General features: G+C 44.1%; 1 protein-coding gene across 1 annotated transcript in view; it reads left to right on the top strand.

The window, feature by feature from the left end:
* Positions 1 to 18,524, top strand: part of LOC141129234 (cytosolic phospholipase A2 gamma-like) — a 97,146-nt gene extending 78,622 nt beyond the window's left edge. The window contains exons 15-17 of the mRNA XM_073617137.1: positions 1,318 to 1,475; positions 7,208 to 7,379; positions 17,667 to 18,524. Of these exons, the coding sequence (XP_073473238.1) occupies positions 1,318 to 1,475; positions 7,208 to 7,379; positions 17,667 to 17,842 (506 nt within the window). The 3' untranslated portion in view covers positions 17,843 to 18,524. The remainder of the gene's footprint in view (positions 1 to 1,317; positions 1,476 to 7,207; positions 7,380 to 17,666) is intronic.
* The last annotated feature ends 1,889 nt before the right edge of the window (positions 18,525 to 20,413 follow it).

Raw genomic sequence — 20,413 nt, 5'->3', positions numbered from 1 at the left:
GGCAGAGTTGTGGACGGCTTTGTAGGTAGTTGTCAGTATTTTGAATTAAATTTGTTGGGTGAGCGGAAGCCAGTGGAGGGATTGTCAGAGATCGATTGGTAAGGTGGATGAGTCGGGCAGCAGCATTCATGATGGACTGAAGGGGGGTAGACTATGTAGAGGTAAGCCAATGAGGAGGGAGTTGCAGTAATCGAGGCGAGAGATGACCAGCGAGTGAATTAAGAGCTTTGTTGTGTCATTGGTTAGAAAGGGGTGAATTTTGGAGATGTTGCGGAGGTTGAGGGGGAAAGATTTGGACAGTGATTGGACGTGCGGGCAACTTTAAACAATTGCCAACCACCAGCAGTACATTTACCATACATTTTGCTCCCCCAGGCATTGTGATGTACATGTACCCCTGGGGGACGCAGCAGTTCAATCCCTTGACCGCTGTGCCCACTGGACACAGAAGATCACAGTTCCCAGTACTCAGCTGCAGTGAATGGCTGGGGGTATCATGTGATCTCTATGACCAATCATAGCGATTAAATGTAAGCAAAACTGTCATGAATGGATGACAGCTTGATTATTATTGTGATGCTGTGATTGGCCCACAGCTATCACATGGTACCTGGACTGGATCACAGCACCCTGTACCGTGTGATTAGCTGTAGCCAATTACAGCATCTCAATAGTAAGCAAGCTGTCATGGATGAAGGCCATTATTGACAGTTACAACCATTGCATAGAACAGTGATCATCATTGTTATAAGAAGTCACAGCAATAAAGAAAAAATAAATAAAAAATCATCCCTCAGAGTGGTGCAATGTCACTATGATGACACTGAAATACTCTGATGACAATATGTAAAAAAAATAAAAAACAAAAGGTTGAAAAAAATGCAAAAAAAAAAGAATAAAAATGTATTTATTTATTTATTTATTTTAGATATTGTCACCCGTCAGTGTCCCCGATCACCACTATACCAGTCATATGATGATGCATGAATACATTTGATTTTATTGGATATGTTTTATAACTGCATGTAGAAAATGTTTTTATTTTTTGGTCTTTTTTCATTTATATAGCAAAAAGTAAAAGCCCCAGTGGTGATCAAATAACACCAAAAGAAAGCTCTATTTGTGTGAAAAGAAATAATATACATTTAATTTGGGTACAGTGTTGTATGGACGAGTTTGGCAGTTTAAGTAGAGCAGTGCTGAATGGCAAAAAAATGGCCTGGTCATGAAGGGGTTAAAATATTCTGGGAGTCAAGTGGTTAAATTATTTGACTTTACTTTGTGTGCTATAATTATTTTCATTGATTTATTTCCTAGATAAAATCCCAGAAAACTGCGACCTCTTCCATAAAAAGCACATCAGTCTGGTGGACGCCGGTTTGGAAAATAATACTCCGTACCCATTAGTGTTGCCTCCTCATCGCAAAGTAGATCTGATTTTGTCTTTTGACTTCAGTCAAGGAGATCCGTTCCAGGTAACCACATTTTATGGTCGTTCGATGCAACTCGATTGAAAGTAAACATAAGTGATGAAATGATTAGCGATGAGCCGGGTTTGATTCAAACGTTGTTCGGCAAAGTTCATAGCAGTTTGGATGCAGAACCCGAACCCCAAGGAAATCAAAGGCAACCAAACCTCTCAAACCAAAAATGTCAACTTTCTGGACTTATTGGAAAGATGGTGTAAAAAAAAAAAAATTACCCTGACACGGCCCAGGGGTACATGTACAGTACCAATAAAAATAAAAATGAAAAATTCCATTTATCCAGGAGTAGTGATTTTTTAATTCTTAAAGTGAAACAATAAAAATGTCCAATTCCTTGTAATGAAAACACGGTTATCAGCATTCCTTTCCCCACCCACTGTCACAGCATGAGGAGAGGAGAGCCAGTAACCGGCAAGTGTTAAAGGGGACATCTACACTGATAAACAGAGCAGTGATCATCAGTGACCTGATTATCAGTGCAGCCCCAACAGTGCCCATCAGTACCACCTATCAGTGCAGCCTCTTCATTGCCTCCCCATCAGTGCCCCCTCATCATTGCCCATCAGGGCCCCCTCATCATTGCCCATCAGTGCAGCCTCATCAGTGCCCATGGGTGCATCTTTATCTTTGCCCATCAGTGCCTCCTCATCTGTGCCACCTATTAGTGTCCATCAGTACCACCTATCAGTGCAGCCTCATCAGTGCCTCCTCCTCAGTGCCTCCTCCTCAGTGCCCATCAGTGCCTCTTCATCATTGCCCATCAGTGCCACCTATCAGTGTCTTCTCATCAGTGCCACCTATTAGTGCCCATCAGTACCACCTATAAGTGAAGCCTCATCAGTGCCTCCTCATCAGTGCCACCTATTTGTGCCCATCAGTACCACCTATCAGTGCAGTCTCATCAGTGCCTCCTCCTCAGTGCCCATCAGTGCCTCCTCATCATTGCCCATCAGTGCAGCCTCATCAGTGCCCATCAGTGCCTCTTCATCATTGCCCATCAGTGCCACCTATCAGTGTCTTCTCATCAGTGCCACCTATTAGTTCCCATCAGTACCATCTATCAGTGCAGCCTCATCAGTGCCTCCTCCTCAGTGCCCATCAGTGCAGCCTCATCAGTGCCCATCAGTGCCTCTTCATCATTGCCCATCAGTGCCACCTATCAGTGTCTTCTCATCAGTGCCACCTATTAGTGCCCATCAGTACCACCTATCAGTGCAGCCTCATCAGTGCCTCCTCCTTAGTGCCCATCAGTGCCTCCTCATCACTGCCCATCAGTGCCTCCCCATCAGTGCCCATCAGTGCCTCCTCTATAGTGCCACCTATTAGTGCCCATCAGTGCCACCTATCAGTGCAGCCTCATTAGTGCCTCCTCATCAATGCCTCCTTGTCATTGGATAGATATAGAAGAATTTTATGGGATTTTTTAAGGTTCAAAATAAGGTATAATGATCTCAAGGTATAGTATAAAAAGTTTTATTTAAAGACAGAATAGAAAATTGTTAAAAAACAATTATGGCAAGTACGTTTCAATACAGATTTATGGATACAGCACTTTAAAATGCAGTTCCCAACATGTGTTGCCCATATTCCAGGCTTCTTCAGGGGATGCTGTCCATTAGAGGTACAAGCCTTCCAAGTCTCTTGAAATATTGTGTACTATGATCAAACCACTATATGGGTCAAAAAGTGTCTGCCAGCGTCAGGGAAACCGAGAGCTATAGGTGACCATAGGGAGCATTCAGGGACCAAAAAAATAAGTTTTGCAGTGAACTCAGTACCCAGGGACATGGACTGTCTACACAAGCCAGCACCTGTCTCTAAAGCTGGTGTCCTGCAGTAGCATATATGTCCCTGTGGTTCCATCATAAAGCTCTATTTGTGTGATAAAATGTCAAATGTGTACAGTGTTGTATGACCGTGCAATTGAAATTCAAAGTGTGACAGCGCTGAAAGATGAAAATTGGCCTGGGCAGGGAGGGGGTAAAAGTGCCCAGTAGGCAAGTGGTTAAATAACATGCCTGGGGGGTATCCTAATCCTGGCTGGGAAGGGAGACATCTCTATGATGAACAGAAAGTGCTGCAGCAGCACTGATATTTACAAAGGAAAAAGTGTTAAAATTGCCAGCAAATGACAATTCATTGCCGGACCTTCTAAGGGTCTGCTATGTATTTTGGGGGACATTTAGAAGAGTCTGTGAGCCAAAATTAAAAAAAAAATGACATGGGGTCCCCCCAAAAATCCATACCAGACCCTTATCCGAGCACGCAACCTGGCAGACCGCAGGAAAAGAGGGAGGACGAGAGAGCGCCCCCCCCTCCTGAACTGTACCAGGCCACGTGCCCTCAACATGGGGAGGATGTCCCCATGTTGATGGGGACAAGGGTCTCATCCCCACAACCCTTGCCCGGTGGTTGTGGGGGTATACGGGCGGGGGGCTTATCGGAATCTGGAAGCCCCCTTTAACAAGGGGACCCCCAGATCTCCGCCCAGCCTGTGTGAATTGGTAATGGGGTACAAATGTAACCCTACCATTTAAAAAAAAATTTGGGGGGGGACCCCACGCCATTTTTTTTTTATTTTGGCGCGGGGTTCCCCTTAAAATCCATACCAGACCTGAAGGGTCTGGTATGGATTTTGAGGGGGACCCCACGCCATTTAAAAAAAAAAAATTGGCGCGGGGTTCCCCTTAATATTCATACCAGACCCAAAGGGCCTGGTAATTGACTGTGGGGGAATCCCATGCCGTTTTATTCAATGACTTTTATGTGTACTGCCGAGACCCGACAATTCATTAATAGCCGCGAGTAGTTTTAAATAACTTTTTTTCCTTTAGAAATGTAATTTTGCTCTTGGACTGTTCTAAACACGGGAAACATGCGCCACTTTACAGGCATACTATAGACATCCCCCAGGTACTAAATAATTTAAAGGAATATTTCACTTTAAGCATTATTAAAATCACTGCTCCCGAAAAAACGTCCGTTTTTCAAACATTTTTTTGTATTGATACGTCCCCTGGGGCAGGACCCAGGTCCCCAAACACTTTTTATGACAATAACTTGCATATAAGCCTTTAAAATGAGCAGTTTTGATTATTCATGTTCGTGTCCCATAGACTTTAACGGTGTTCACGTGTTCAAACAAATTGTTTGCCTGTTCGCATGTTCTGCTGGGAACTGAACCTGGGGGGTGTTTGACTCATCCCTATGTAAGACCCAACAGTATAGAGAAACACAGCAAAGATACACTATACAGTATATTTACCGTAACCTTGGTACCCGTCACTGCACCAGCTGCAATAAAGATATATACTCACACAGGGTATCGATTAACCATATGAAAGTTTACTGAGGTCGAAGTTTAACACAATAAACAGTATTATAACTCAGAGGCAGTAAATGGCAATATAACAGTCATTGTAAATGTGAAACTGTATTCAAGGATTACCATAGATAGCATATGCAAACAGGTGCACAGTGGGACAAACACTCAATACTAAACAACAGTCATACTGTGTGCCTTCCCACTGAAACCTCTGAGAACACACACATACCAATATTGCAGCACAATGTTAGGAACATGCAACAGTAAAATACAATATATTCATGTCCTGTACTCAAGGGCTCCCTCTAGGTGGTAATGCTAAGTTCCAGATGTAGAGTAAATGGTGAAAGAAGTTCCTTGTCTTCAGAATCTTCGCTAGCTTAATGGTATTAGACTGCAGTATTTGTAAATCCAAACGGGAAATCAAGTACAGAACAAACTGTGGAATAAGGAGGTACCAATAATTGTGTACTTGCAATTATAAGGCCCTTATAACACTTCCTTCTTAGCAGTGAGTGTAATTCTGCATGGACTTTATAGCATAGAGAAACAAATGTCAAAGTTCCACTGCATGCGGCCTGTGAATAAGTGAGATACCTCTGTGGGACTTCAGGTCTTACCAGCAGTCAATAGCTGACACACTTAGTCAACAGTACACTATATTGATCTGGGCAAGTGCCCACTCACCACAACAGGCCCAGATACTTGCAAGGCTCCTTTCCTGAGATCTCAGTCCAATCCAAGCTGGCGCCCTCACACCGCACCGCTCCTTCTGATGGCTGGTGACTGTAATGCAGGAAACCTCTATGATTCTTGGGTCCTCCAGTCCATCTGCACCCTGATCCAGCTGACTGTGCTCTGGAACTCCTCAGAGGTCAAAGTGATTCCACTCCACGCCTTACAGGCCGTAGTCTGTAGGACACACTCACAGACCTCACTGCAAGCAGGGGATGAATGGCATCCCAAGAGGCTGGAAACATGCCACACCTGTCCCTTTTATCTCCTTACCCAGCAGGCTGTTCTGTGACTTGGCAGTGTGGGTAGGTGAACTGGGCATTGTGGGTCAGTAGTTCCCAGACTGAGTTAATCACATGAGTCACTTCCTTATTAAACTACATCTCCCCTAATGCTTTGCAGTGCTGTTTCTCAAGAATTAAAAGAAAAGTCTTAACAGTATTAGCATTAAAAGGACACTAGAGGGAGCCAAACTCTTACTTAAGGAACAACACATTATTAGCATGATGAATGGTCACAACATAGATGGTGACAGGTCCTCTTTATGGAGAGATCTGGGGTCTATAATGAATGTAAACATCCCATGTGACAGTTATAGGTGGTGACAGGTCCTCTTTATGGAGAGATCTGGGGTCTATAATGAATGTAAACCTCCCTTGTGACAGTAATAGGTGGTGACAGGTCCTCTTTATGGAGAGATCTGGGGTCTATAATGAATGTAAACATCCCATGTGACAGTAATAGACGGTGACAGGTCCTCTTTATGGAGGGTTCGGCGGGTCTAAAAGACACCAAATCCCTCCTTTGCACTTAAAAGTATTCAAATCGCCAAAATCAGCAGTTCTGAATACTGTCTTTTTTTTTTTTTTGGCAGCCAAGTAAACCGGAAGCAGAGCAGACAGACAAGGGGGGGGGGGCGTTGATCAGGAATTACACAGGTATCACTCTCAATCACAAGCATACGAGGGAGTGTTTGACTGGCTTATAACAGGTTTGGTTTCCATCCAGAAACTGGCCAAATTAATCACCCTGCAGGTGGACAGACAGACAAGGAGAGTGCCATAGCCAAAACCAGGATCCTGGAACGAGGAGCGGGAGTGCTAGATACTCCTGACACTTTCTGGGTCACAGCAAGAAGGGGAGGAGAGCAGATGTGTGTTGCTCTTCTCCCACCCCTCCACCCACCGGTGCCAACCATGTCGGTCCTGGTCCCGCAGATGGGCAAGCGGAGCCGGAATACATGACAGAGGGGGGGGGGGGCATGCATGGGGGACGGGCACCGGTACCTTGGTTGCATGGAAGCAGTAGGGGAACAGCACAGCCTGTCAGCTTTACCTACAATCCTGGTGGCTGCAGCCACCAGATTGTGTGTGAAACTCCCTGCTGTCAGGTTGCATGGACCTGGCAGCAAAAGGGTTTAAGAAGAACATGTTGTTGGCTTCCAATTAAACTTTTTTTTTTTACAAAAAGGTGATTTTAAAATGTCTCAATCAAAAAGGAGAAAGCCAACTTTAATTTTTAGAAATTCTATTAGAGTCTTGCTAGCAGCCATTTTCAACTTTAACAGGAAAACATTTTTCCTTAAATCAAGTTGTGTTTGATCATCACTATTGGGGTACAGGGGAAACGTTGTAACAGAATTAATTTCTTTGTTCACTAGACGGTGAAAACAACAGCTGAATACTGTAAGGTGCAACGAATTCCCTTTCCGAAAAACACTGAAGAAAGTTATGAGGACCCTCCAACAAAAAGTTGCTATGTCTTTGAAGGAGATGGAAAAGAGACACCCGATGTCATGCACTTTCCTCTCTTCAACACCCAGACTTGTGGAGGTGAGTTTACAGAGAAAAGTCTGTAATACGGCTTGTGTGTTCATTGGGTTGTCTCACTCTCTGTATTATGAGCTTGGTTGATGCTTAAAAAAGAATTCCAGGTATGAATTCTTTGATATATGTAGCGTTACCCTCAAAGGAACCACTAGAAATATGCCCAGGGTTCCTTTCCACAATAGTTGCTCCACAGCCAGGCACACGGTCAAAAGTCACTCTTTGGTCCAATGAACAGTCTAGGGGTTTTCTTTTTTGGTGCTTTTATTTTTGGATAACTTGGATGGGGTTAGAGAATTGGGTGGACTCTAAAAACTGTAGATGGACACTTATGTTCTATAGAACTATGAACCGGTAGCAAACTTGAGGAGAGTAATTTTCCTCTGCTGGACAGCCCAAGCAAAGTCCCTTCACTGGGAATTAAATAGACTAAGCTCTTCAGGACACTGGACACTATGTCCCCTTTACACACACACAGCTGACTCTGACACCTGATGGATGGCCTCAGCCCACAGCCTCTAGGATCTCTCTCCACTCCGTATTCACAAAAGTCCTTGGAAAATTGGTTCCCTCCCTCCAATATCCTTGTCACACTTTCTTCCTGTGATACCAGACTAGATCCTCAGACAACAGTTTCTCAGTCAGCTCTCAGAAGCTTCCTGCAAAGCAGGCCTCCAGGTAGCCAACCTGAGGCCTCGCCACTCCATGGGCACATGTCAGGATGGCCTAAGGGAGCAAGCATCCCCCCTTAGACTGTGATCTTCTTCTAAGGAAAGAGACTCCACTGCTCTCTGTCCCAGGGTATTTATACAGGCTCCCAGCTCACATCTGGGTAACCCTCCTCAAGGATTGGCCGGGGCTGTATGAATATTTAGCTGCTGATTATACTCTCCCTGCCCAGTTATTTCCAGAGCTTTCTGGACTAATCAGGGGGAAGAAGTAAAACTTGCAACTATTTGAACATAGAACAGATCAAAACAATAAACACAGCCATGAGGCAAAACTAAATTTGCCTAATAACGAACTGCAGCTCCACGGAGTACAGTGGTCCAGAACTAAATTTAACTCATCTTAGCTCCTATCTAGGAGGGTGCTACTTATAATTGCATTGTTCTAACTTGGAATCTAACTATGTATATACCATACCTGTGGGGTCCCTTTAGAAGTTGGAAATCACTGTATAGATACCTCTACTAATATGATCAGTAAAAGCTTCTGGGCACCGTGCTGAGAGGCTGCCCTGGTGCATTCTGAACACAGGAGTTTGGTCACTTGGCATGTGATCCATTCTCTCAATGGATGCAAAGCGTTTTCTGATTGGACCAGGTGGAAAGATGGGGCAGTAACATCTCCAATCATAAAAGGCTAGCAGAAAATGTACTCCCTAACCCCCTTATCACACAAAGCTGGGCCACCCCACCCCCTGCAGGTCCATACTTACCTTCTTTGATGACTGCAGCCTCCCATATTGGCCAAGAAAATTCTTGTATTTGGCTGCCAGCACCTTCTAATGTCCCAAAGACTTGAATAGGACACTGCTCTTGCTGTACGGGTAAGTCCCATTTAAGTCTATAGAATGTTATCGTGCAAGCCCTGGTAGTCCAGCCAGGATGCAAACATCATAGGAGGTAGGTGGGGGGGGGGGGGTGTGGGCAACCTTCCTTTGGCACCTCTACATGACCCAGCCCCAATGGTTTACGTATTAAAACATTTTATAAATTCCAGTGAGTAGACAAAAAGACAGCAGCACCTTAAATGACAAGACCCCCTCTGGTACCATGACAGTAAACTGTTATAGATACGTTTCATCACCCAGATATCTGAAGCGACATTTGCTGTCTCTTTCTGATCAGATCCTGAGATTGTAGCACCCAGGTTCTCTCTCCAGAATGAGTCCCCTGGTCAACACAGGCAACCATGGCTGAAATAGTTGCCTCCATAATGGGGTTCCCACTGGGCCCTTGACATTTTATCCCTAAAGCTGGGCTTTGCTGCCCTAGACACTGATGCCACCTATGTTGTCAAGGAGGGGTCTGTGACCTTTACCACCCCTTCCTGTGGATAAATAACCATTTTTAAACCTTCTTCTATGTTGGGAGGCTTCACATCCATGTCCCAGAGGCGGGACATAGTGTGTTTGAAGATTAGGGGTGATTCCTTGTATTGATGGCTCAGGGAGTAGGGTTCTGCCATGATCTACATGCTTACTCTGATGCAGAAGAGGTGAACTGCCAGTTGATGTGTGCTCAGATGATTTTTAATTGGAAGTTATAATTTTGTGCCAGTTTTTTTTTTAAGTTTGAGTTTTTACGATGTTTTCTAGCTGTTTTTGCTATCTCTTGTTTTACGAATAATCATCATGTGGGATATTTCAATCTCTCGTGAGTGTAAACTTCAGCATAAAGTATATCTAAAGCCTGAGTTATATTTTTATTGTTGGATTTGTTTGGATTTGTTGTTTTGGATGAAGGGGTGCATGGTTAGACCTTCTGTCAGGTTGGGGAGATTTAACATCTCTGTTTGGTCGCAGTGACCATTGTCAATGGAATGAAAAATCTTAAAATTTTGAGTTGTCATCAGAACAAGAATAGAGATTAAATCATCTACTGGGGACACCTGTTTCTGTGGCAATAGTCTAAGGCATAAAACCCCTAAGGTTTCTTCAAAGGTTGCTAGGGGTTCCTTAAGCTGTGACCTCCCATCAGATGGTAAAAGGAAATTATAGGAAGCAATAGGTTCCAAACCCACACAAATCAATGACCAAAAAAGAAATAATCTACAATAAAGAGCTGCGTGTTGTAAAGGGTAAAAAAAACCTGTATTTTAAAAAGAAATTAAGAATCCGCACTCCTATATCATAAATGATATATTACCATAGTGAATAAACAAATAAATACACCTTCGTATAAATTATAAAAAATACATACAAATTGTGAAGTCCATATACTGTATAAATCTTACACGTGAATAACATGCTCAGTGAGTATAGGAAAGGTTCCACTCCACCCGCATGCAGGCACACTATGCACTCACCAGACTTGATTGACCCCTTTTACAGGGAGTGGGAGTCAAATTAAGCATATGGGAAATCCAAGATGTCATACATGAGGTCACAGGAATGAATCCAAACCGCTGTTGTCGTCCATTAAATAAATATATATATATATATATATATATATATATATATATATATATATATATATATATGTATTGAATGGATGACAGCAGCAGATTCATTCCTAATATAAGAACCCTTCTCAGTGGCGTCGCTAGGGGGGTGCACTGCACACTGTGTGTTCCCTTCAGCTGCCGCCTGGGTAACATGTGTACCAGAGCCACTCGCCCTGGCCCCGAGCTAGTGTGGTAACGGGCCGGCTTGCGATGGGGGTGTCCTCCGCTGCCTGAGGTGAGCTGTTGCTATAGGTGGGGGCTTGGCATGGTGTCCGCCACCCTGTCACACCTGAGCCTCCCAGAGCTGGTGTGGTAAGGAGGAGGAGTGCTTGTGTCCAGAGCCCTGTGTCCTGAGCTGATCTGATAAGGGGGGTGGGGGGCACAGTGGCTGCATTTGATGGGCACAGCAGTGGCACTTGACACTTGTCTCTTTGCTGGTCTGGGGCTGTCTCTTTGCTGATCTGGGGCCGTCTCTTTGCTGGTCTGGGGATGTTTCTTTGCTGGTCTGGGGATGTCTCTTTGCTGGTCTGGAGATGTCTCCTTGCTAGTCTGGAGATGTCTCTTTGCTGCTCTGGGGCCATCTCTTTGCTGATCTGGGGCCATCTCTTTGCTGTTCTGGGGCCATCTCTTTGCTGGTCTGGTGATGTCTCTTTGCTAGTCTGGTGATGTCTCTTTGCTGGTCTGGGGCCATCTCTTTGCTGGTCTGGGGCCATCTCTTTGCTGGTCTGGGGCAAACTCTTTGCTGGTCTGGGGATGTCTCTTTGCAGGTCTGGATATGACCCTTTGCTGGTCTGGAGCTATATTTGCTGGTCTGGGGATGTCTCTTTGCTGGTCTGGGGATGTCTCTTTGCTGATCTGGGGATGTCTCATTGCTGGCCTGGAGATGTATCTTTGTTGGTCTGGAGCCATCTTTGCTGATCTGGAGATGTCTTTGCTGGTCTGGAGATGTCTCTTTGCTGGTCTGGAGCCATCTTTTCTGGTCTGGGGATGTCTCTTTGCTGGTCTGGGGATGTCTCTTTTCTGGTCTTGGGATGTCACTTTGCTGGTCTGGAGATGTCTCTTTGTTGGTCTGGAGCCATCTTTATTGGTCTAGGGATGTCTCTTTGATGGTCTGGAGATGTCTCTGCTGGTCTGGAGATGTCTCTTTGCTGTTCTGGGGATATCTCTTTGCTGATTTGGGGATGTCTCTTTGCTGGTCTGGAGATGTCTCTTTGCTGGTCTGGAGATGTCTCTTTGCTGTTCTGGGGATATCTCTTTGCTGATTTGGGGATGTCTCTTTGCTGGTCTGCAGATGTCTCTTTGCTGGTCTGGAGCCATCTTTGCTGGTCTGCGGATTTCTCTTTGCTGGTCTGGAGATGTCTCTTTGCTGGTCTGGTGATGTCTCTTTGCTGGTCTGGGGCCGTCTCTTTGATTGGTCTGGGGCCGTCTCTTTACTGGTCTGGGGCCATCTCTTTTCTGGTCTGGAGATGTCTCTTTACTGGTCTGGAGCCATCTTTGCTGGTCTGGGGCCATCTCTTTGCTGTTCTGGGGCCGTCTCTTTGCTGGTCTGGTGATGTCTCTTTGCTAGTCTGGTGATGTCTCTTTGCTGGTCTGGGGCCATCTCTTTGCTGGTCTGGGGCCATCTCTTTGCTGGTCTGGGGATGTCTCTTTGCTGGTCTGGAGATGACCCTTTGCTGGTCTGGAGCCATATTTGCTGGTCTGGGGATGTCTCTTTGCTGGTCTGGAGATGTCTCTTTGCAGGTCTGGAGCCATCTTTGCTGGTCTGGTGTTGTCTCTTTGCTGGTCTGCTTATGTCTCTTTGCTGGTCTGGGGCCGTCTCTTTGCTGGTCTGGAGATGTCTCTTTGCTGGTCTGGAGCCATCTTTGCTGGTCTGGGGCTGTCTCTTTGCTGGTCTGGGTATGTCTCTTTGCTGGTCTGGGGATGTCTCTTTGCTGGTCTGGGGATGTCGCTTTGCTGGCCTGGAGATGTCTCTTTGCTGGTCTGGAGCCATCTTTGCTGATCTGGAGATGTCTTTGCTGGTCTGGAGATGTCTCTTTGTTGGTCTGGAGCCATCTTTTCTGGTCTGGGGATGCCTCTTTGCTGGTCTGGGGATGTCTCTTTGCTGGTCTGGAGCCATCTTTGCTGGTCTGCTTATGTCTCTTTGCTGGTCTGGGGATGTCTCTTTGCTGGTCTGGGGATGTCTCTTTGCTGGTCTGGAGCCATCTTTGCTGGTCTGGGGATGTCTCTTTGTTGGTCTGGGGATGTCTCTTTGCTGGTCTGGGGATGTCTCTTTGCTGGTCTGGGGATGTCTCTTTGCTGATCTGGGGATGTCTCTTTGCTGGCCTGGAGATGTATCTTTGCTGGTCTGGAGCCATCTTTGCTGATCTGGAGATGTCTTTGCTGGTCTGGAGATGTCTCTTTGCTGGTCTGGAGCCATCTTTTCTGGTCTGGGGATGTCTCTTTGCTGGTCTGGGGATGTCTCTTTGCTGGTCTTGGGATGTCACTTTGCTGGTCTGGAGATGTCTCTTTGTTGGTCTGGAGCCATCTTTATTGGTCTAGGGATGTCTCTTTGATGGTCTGGAGATGTCTCTGCTGGTCTGGAGATGTCTCTTTGCTGTTCTGGGGATATCTCTTTGCTGATTTGGGGATGTCTCTTTGCTGGTCTGGAGATGTCTCTTTGCTGGTCTGGAGATGTCTCTTTGCTGTTCTGGGGATATCTCTTTGCTGATTTGGGGATGTCTCTTTGCTGGTCTGGAGATGTCTCTTTGCTGGTCTGGAGCCATCTTTGCTGGTCTGCGGATTTCTCTTTGCTGGTCTGGAGATGTCTCTTTGCTGGTCTGGTGATGTCTCTTTGCTGGTCTGGGGCCGTCTCTTTGATTGGTCTGGGGCCGTCTCTTTACTGGTCTGGGGCCATCTCTTTGCTGGTCTGGAGATGTCTCTTTACTGATCTGGAGCCATCTTTGCTGGTCTGGGGATGTCTCTTTGCCGGTATGGGGATGTCTCTTTGCTGGTCTGGAGATGTCTCTTTGCTGTCTCTTTGGAGATGTCTCTTTGGATATCTCTTTGCTGGTCTGGAGCCATCTTTGCTGGTCTGGGGATGTCTCTTTGCCAGTATGGGGATGTCTCTTTGCTGGTCTGGAGATGTCTCTTTGCTGTCTCTTTGGAGATGTCTCTTTGGATATCTCTTTGCTGGTCTGGAGCCATCTTTGCTGGTCTGGGGATGTCTCTTTGCCAGTATGGGGATGTCTCTTTGCTGGTCTGGAGATGTCTCTTTGCTGTCTCTTTGGAGATGTCTCTTTGGATATCTCTTTGCTGGTCTGGAGCCATCTTTGCTGGTCTGGGGATGTCTCTTTGCTGGTCTGGAGCCATCTTTGCTGGTCTGGGGATGTCTCTTTGCTGGTCTGGAGCAAAACATGCAACCTGTAGAATTTTTTAAACGTCGCCTATGGAGATTTTTATGGGTAAAAGTTTGTCGCCATTCCACGAGCAGGCGCAATTTTAAAGCGTGACATGTTGGGTACCAATTTACTTGGCGTAACATTATCTTTCACAATATAAAAAAAATTGCTCTAACTTTACTATTGTCTTATTTTTTAATTCAAAAAAAGTGATATTTTTACAAAAAAAGTGCGCTTTTAACCACTTCCCGCCCGGCCCATAGTAGATGACGGCCGGACAGTGGTTCAGTTATCCTGACTGGGTGTCATATGACGTCCAGCAGGATAACATGCAGCCACGCGCCCGCCGGGGCACGCATCGCGACGATCGGTGGAGCGGTGTGTCAGCCTGACACACCGCTCCACCGATCTTGGTAAAGAGCCTCCGGCGGAGGCTCTTTACCCCGTGATCAGCCGTGTCCAATCATGGCTGATCACGATGTCAATAGGAAGAGCCGTTGATCGGCTTTTCCTCACTCACGTCTGACAGACACGAGTAGAGGAGAGCCGATCGGCGGCTCTCCTGACAGGGGGGTCTGATTGTTTATCAGCGCAGCTCCCCCTCAGATCACCACACTGGACCACCAGGGATCGCCACTAGGACCACCAGGGAAGGAGCAACATGTGGATGGCCAGGTATTTACCCCATGGCCATCAACATGTGGACAATGTGCCCTATCTGTGCCAATCAGTTTCCTACAAATGGTCACTGATTGGCATCATTATGTTTCAGTTCTGCCCAGCAATGCCACCAATCAGTTTATTCAGTGCCACCAATCAGTGTCGTCAGTGCCCATCGGTGCCACCTGTCAGTGCCCATCTGTGCCCATCAGTGCCCATCAGTGCCCACCTATCAGTGCCCATCAGTGCCACCTATCAGTGCCACCCATAAGTACCCATCAGTGCCACCCATAAGTACCAATCAATGCCACCTACGAGTGCCCATCAGTGCCGCCTATGAGTGCCCATTGGTGCCACCTATGGCTGCCCATCAGTGCCGCATACTGGTGCCACCTATCAGTGCCACCTATCAGTGCCCATCAGTGCCGCCTATCAGTGCCCATCATCAGTGCCCGTCAGTGCCACCTCATCAGTGCCACCTCATTGGTGCCACCTCATCGGTGCCCATCAGTGCCATCGTATCAGTGCCCGTCATTGAAGAAGAAAACGTACATATTTAGAAAAAAATTTTAACAGAAACAAAGAAAAACTTTTTTTTTTTTTCAAAATTTTCAGTATTTTTTTATTTGTTGTGCAAAAAATAAAAACTGCAGAGGTGATCAAATACCACCAAAAGAAAGCTCTATTTGTGGGAACAAAATGTTAAAAAATGTGTTTGGGTACAGTGTAGCATGACCGCGTAATTGTCATTCAAATTGCAACAGCGCTGAAGGCTGAAAATTGGCCTGGGCGGGAAGGTGTCTAAGTACCTGGTATTGAAGTGTTTAAGAGCGCAGTGCAAATATGGTGTGACAATATGTATTGCAACAACCGTCATTTTATTCTCTAGGGTGTTAGAAAAAAAACATATAATGTTTGGGGCTTGTTTTTAACTTTTTGCATAAATCGCAGATCGCCACCATTACCAGTAAAAACAAAACAATAAATAAATAAAAGTCCCTAAATCTATCCCGTAGTTTGTAGGCGCGATAACTTTTGAATCAATAGACGCCTGTTGCGATTTTTTTTTTTTTTTTACCAAAATTATGTAGAATGATGAATAAATTATTTTTTTTATATTTTTTTTTTGGATATGTATTATAACAGAAAGTAAAAAATATGTTTTTTCTCACAATTGTCTCTTATTTTGTTTATAGCGCTAAAAATAAAAAGCGCAGAGGTGATCAAATACCACCAAAATAAATCTCTATTTTTGGGGAAAAAAAGACATCAGTTTTGTTTGGGTACAGCGTCGCACGACAGCGCAATTGTCAGTTAACCACTTGACGACCGCCTCCCGCCGATTGTACGTCCAAAGTTTGCCGGCAGATATCGTTGTTATGGCAACAGCTAGCTGCCATAACCCCAGTATCCCTGTTTTCGTGCGGCAGTCGGCTTTCAGATAAAAGTGGTCCCTGCGGCAGATTTGCCGCGAGATCACTTTTATCCCCCCTCCCGCCGCGATCCGGTGCCCTCCGCTGCTTACCGGAGCCGTCTGTAGTGGCGGAGGTGATCGCGTCCATCTCCCTTCTGTGCATGAAGATGAGTGAGAGGAAGATGGCCCCCCACCCGTCTCCATGACACTGCTGGGCGGAAGCCACGTCAAAACGTCACTTCCACCCACACCTCTTAAAGGCAAAATTTTTTTCAATGTCATTTTTATAAATGACTTTTTTTTTATTAGTGTAAATATGAGATGTGAGGTCTTTTTGACCCCAGATCTCATATTTAAGAGGTCCTGCCATGCTTTTTTCTATTACAAGGGATGTTTACATTTCTTGTAATAGGAATAAAAGTGATACAATTTTTTTTTTAAAACAGTGCAAAAATAAATTAAATCATGTAAAATAAATAATAAAAATAATTAAAAAAAAAAAAAAAAAAACCCCGTCCCGACGAGCTCGCACACAGAAGCGAACGCATATGTGAGTAGCGCCCGCATATGAAAACGGTGGTCAAACCACACATGTGAGGTATCACCGCGACCAGTAGAGTGAGAGCAATAATTCTAGCCCTGGACTTCCTCTGTAACTCAAAAAATGCAACCTGTAGAATTTTTTAAATGTCGCCTATGGAGAATTTTGAGGGTAAAAGTTTGACGCCATTCCACGAGCGGGCGCAATTTTGAAGTGTGACATGTTGGGTATCAATTTACTCAGCGTAACATTATATTTCACAATATAAAAAAAAAATTGGGCTAACTTTACTGTTGTCTTATTTTTTGTATTCAAAAAAGTGAATTTTTTCCCCAAAAAAGTGCGCTTATAAGACCGCTGCGCAAATGCGGTGCAAAAAAAAGTATTGCATTGACTGCCATTTTATTCTCTAGGGTGTTCGAAAAAAAAAACAATATATAATGTTTGGAGGTTCTAAGTAATTTTCTAGCAAAAAAAAAACCTGTTTTAAACATGTAAACACCTAAAATCCAAAACGAGGCTAGTCCTTAAGTGGTTAAAGTAACGCAGTGCCGAATCCCCCCCCCCCCAAAAAAAATGGCCTGGTCATGAAGTGGGTGAAACCTTCCAGGACTGAAGTGGTTAAATAAAAGTGTTGGCTTTAGTTATGTTTTAAGCTACTGAGCTCTGTAAACAGGATTTTATTACAGCAAAATGTCAAACAGTAGAAGGAAAAACTTGTGAAAACAAACCAAAAGCTCCACCTGCTGGTTAGATATATGATTACATGATGTTCATATAAATGATTTTCTTTAAAAACCTGAACAAACCCCACAATTCTATTCCTTGTAAACAGATATTCCTTATTCCATTCGCAGCTGGTGATATGGGAAGAAAGTTCTCGAGATATTGTATATTTTTCATAAATGAGGTTGGGGGATTTCCTTTGAATTCTCAACACACATGAACTGTAGTAAAGCGCGGGAATGAAGATGTTAATTCTTGTGAATAATAAATGTAAGCCTGTCAGACAATACATGAAGACGTTTTTGAGGGATAGCGGAGAAGGAGTTGTATTAAAAAAAACAACATTGATAATTCAGACATTATTATAATTTAATTAAACAGTCTGATACCGTTTCTTTTTTCAGATTCTAAAGAAATAAAGATATTAGCCCGGAAGTATAAGACACGTGTTCGTTCCTATGACCGATCTATGATGGAAGAACTGCTGGACATCGCCAAGAAAAATGTGGAGAGCAGCGAGGACCAGATAACCAAAAGAATACAACAATGTGTATGGAGGAGTAACAAGAGGGCGGGGTGACATGACAGGCGAGGACCAATGAAATTGTCTGCAAGTTTGATAAAATTGGCGCCTCCATTGTCCTCTCATGAAAGATTCCCGGTGATCATTTGGGGGATATAAAACATAAGGAATATGTCCTAAAAAAATTCAACAAAGTTCTTATGACGTATCTCTTACGCCCGGATCCCCCCTTCCACTGCTATTACTGGCAATTATTTTGGTTAAATTTTTCCTGTGAAAAAGTGACACTTGCGGATTTATTCTGTACGTGTCATTAAAGTGGTGTTCCGGCCGAAATGATACTTTTTAAATAAAAATACCCCTATAATACACAAGCTTAATGTATTCTAGTAAAGTTAGTCTGTAAACGAAGGTCTGTTTTGTTAGTTTATAGCAGTAGTTTGTTATTTTATAAACTTACAGCAGGCCGTGGCCATCTTAAGTGTGGGCATCTGAAGCCAGACTGTATTTCTTCCTGGATCTCATCCTTGCAGATCTCGCACATGCTCAGTGCAGCACAAGCAGTGTAATAGGTTTCAGGTCAGGTTTCCATAGCAACGGCAGTGTCAGAGGAAGTTGCCGCCCCTTCCCAGAAGGCATTGCAAACAGGAAATGATGCGATGGGCCGCGGCCAGGGAGGAGGAAGTGAAAAATGAATACAGCAGATATACAGTAGGTGCTGAGAAAAAAAAAATATCCCTTTCGTGCACAGTTTAGTGAGAGATGCTGAAGAGTTGTAGAAGTGGGTGGAACTCCACTTTAAGTATCAATGTATTTTTTCATTGTACTTTCTATTTCGTTCATAGGCAGTATGGGAAGTTAAAGGTATGAATGTATGAAATCACTTTAAAAAAATCTTTTATATTTTTTACATAAACTGTATTTCAATTTAATCCCACATTAACCCTTAGTTAATCCTCATCAACCCTAATTAAATATTTTCCCTCCCCTCTCTTCTTAGCTTTTTTTTTTTTACCATTTATATCTATTCTTTATTCATTTTAATTTAGTTTTTTTATTAGTTATTTTTTTCAGTGTCACTTTTTTTTTTAAAGAAAATTGCTGTTTATTCATTTGCATATAAGTTAGAATTTTTTTTTAAATTGGACATATTATAGAATAAAATGTATACTCTTTATTTAACCACTTAAAGTGGAGTTCCACCCACTTTTACAACTCTTCAGCATCCCTCACTAAACTGCGCACTGTAAACTAATTGGATATTTTTCCATTTTTTTTCTCAGCACCTCCTGTATATCTGCTGTATTCATTTTTCACTTCCTCCTCCCTGGCCGCGGCCCATCGCATCATTTCCTGTTTGCAATGCCTTCTGGGAAGGGGTGGCAACTTCCTCTGACACTGCCGTTGCTATGGAAACCTGACCTGAAACCTATTACACTGCTTGTGCTGCACTGAGCATGTGCGAGATCTGCAAGGATGAGATCCAAGAAGAAATATAGTCTGGCTTCAGATGCCCACACTTAAGATGGCCACGGCCTGCTGCAAGTTTATAAAATAACAAACTACTGCTATAAACTAACAAAACAGACCTTAGTTTACAGACTAACTTTACTAGAATACATTAAGCTTGTGTATTATAGGGGTATTCTTATTTAAAAAGTATCATTTCGGCCGGAACACCACTTTAAGGACCTGGAAGGATTTGCTCCCTTAATGACCAAGCTATTTTTAGCGATTCTGCACTGCGTCGCTTCAACTGAGAATTGCGCGGTCGTGCGACGCTGTACCCAAAAAAAATTGATGTCCCCCCCCCCACAAATAGAGCTTTCTTTTTGGTGGTATTTGATCACCTCTGCAGTTTTTATTTTTTGCGCTATAAACAAAAACAGAGCGACAATTTAAAAAAAAAAAAACTATATTTTTTTACTTTTTGCTATAATAAATATTAAAAAAAAAATAAATAAAAATTCTTCTTCAGTTTAGGCCAATATGTATTCTACATATTTTTTGATAAAAAAAATCCCAATAAGGGCGGGTGTGCAAAATTTATTGCGTCTACAAAATAGGGGATAGATTTATGGCATTTTTATTTATTTATTTTTTACTAGTAATGGCGGCAATCTGCGATTTTTAGCTGGACTGTGACATTGCCGCAGACGGATCGGATCACTTTTGACACTTTTTTGGGACCATTGAGATTTATACAGCGATCCGTGCTATAAAAATGCCCTGATTACTGTGTAGATGTCACTGGCTGAGAAGAGGTTTTACACTAGGGGGCGATCAAGGGGTTAAATGTGTTCCCTCATGTGTGTTTCTAACTGTAGGGGGATGGGACTGACTGGAGGAGGAGAGAGATCGCTGTTCCTGATGACTAGGATCACTCTCTACTCCCCTGTCAGAACGGGGATCTGTCTGTTTACATTGATAGATCCCCATTTTGGTTCCCTGAGGAGCGATCACGGGTGACCGTCGGTCATTGCGGCCACTGGCCACGCGCATCGGTTCCCCCAATGTGCAGCGGGTGTGTGCACGCCTGCTATGGCTCTTAAGGGAGTCGACGTACAGCTATGGCCATTCACGGGAACACGTCAACCTGCCGCCGTATATAATGATAGCGGCTGGTCG

Source organism: Aquarana catesbeiana, linkage group LG01, assembly GCF_042186555.1.
Source record: "Aquarana catesbeiana isolate 2022-GZ linkage group LG01, ASM4218655v1, whole genome shotgun sequence".
NCBI classification, from domain to species: Eukaryota; Metazoa; Chordata; class Amphibia; order Anura; family Ranidae; genus Aquarana; species Aquarana catesbeiana.
This window is presented reverse-complemented; position numbering and strand designations above follow the sequence as displayed.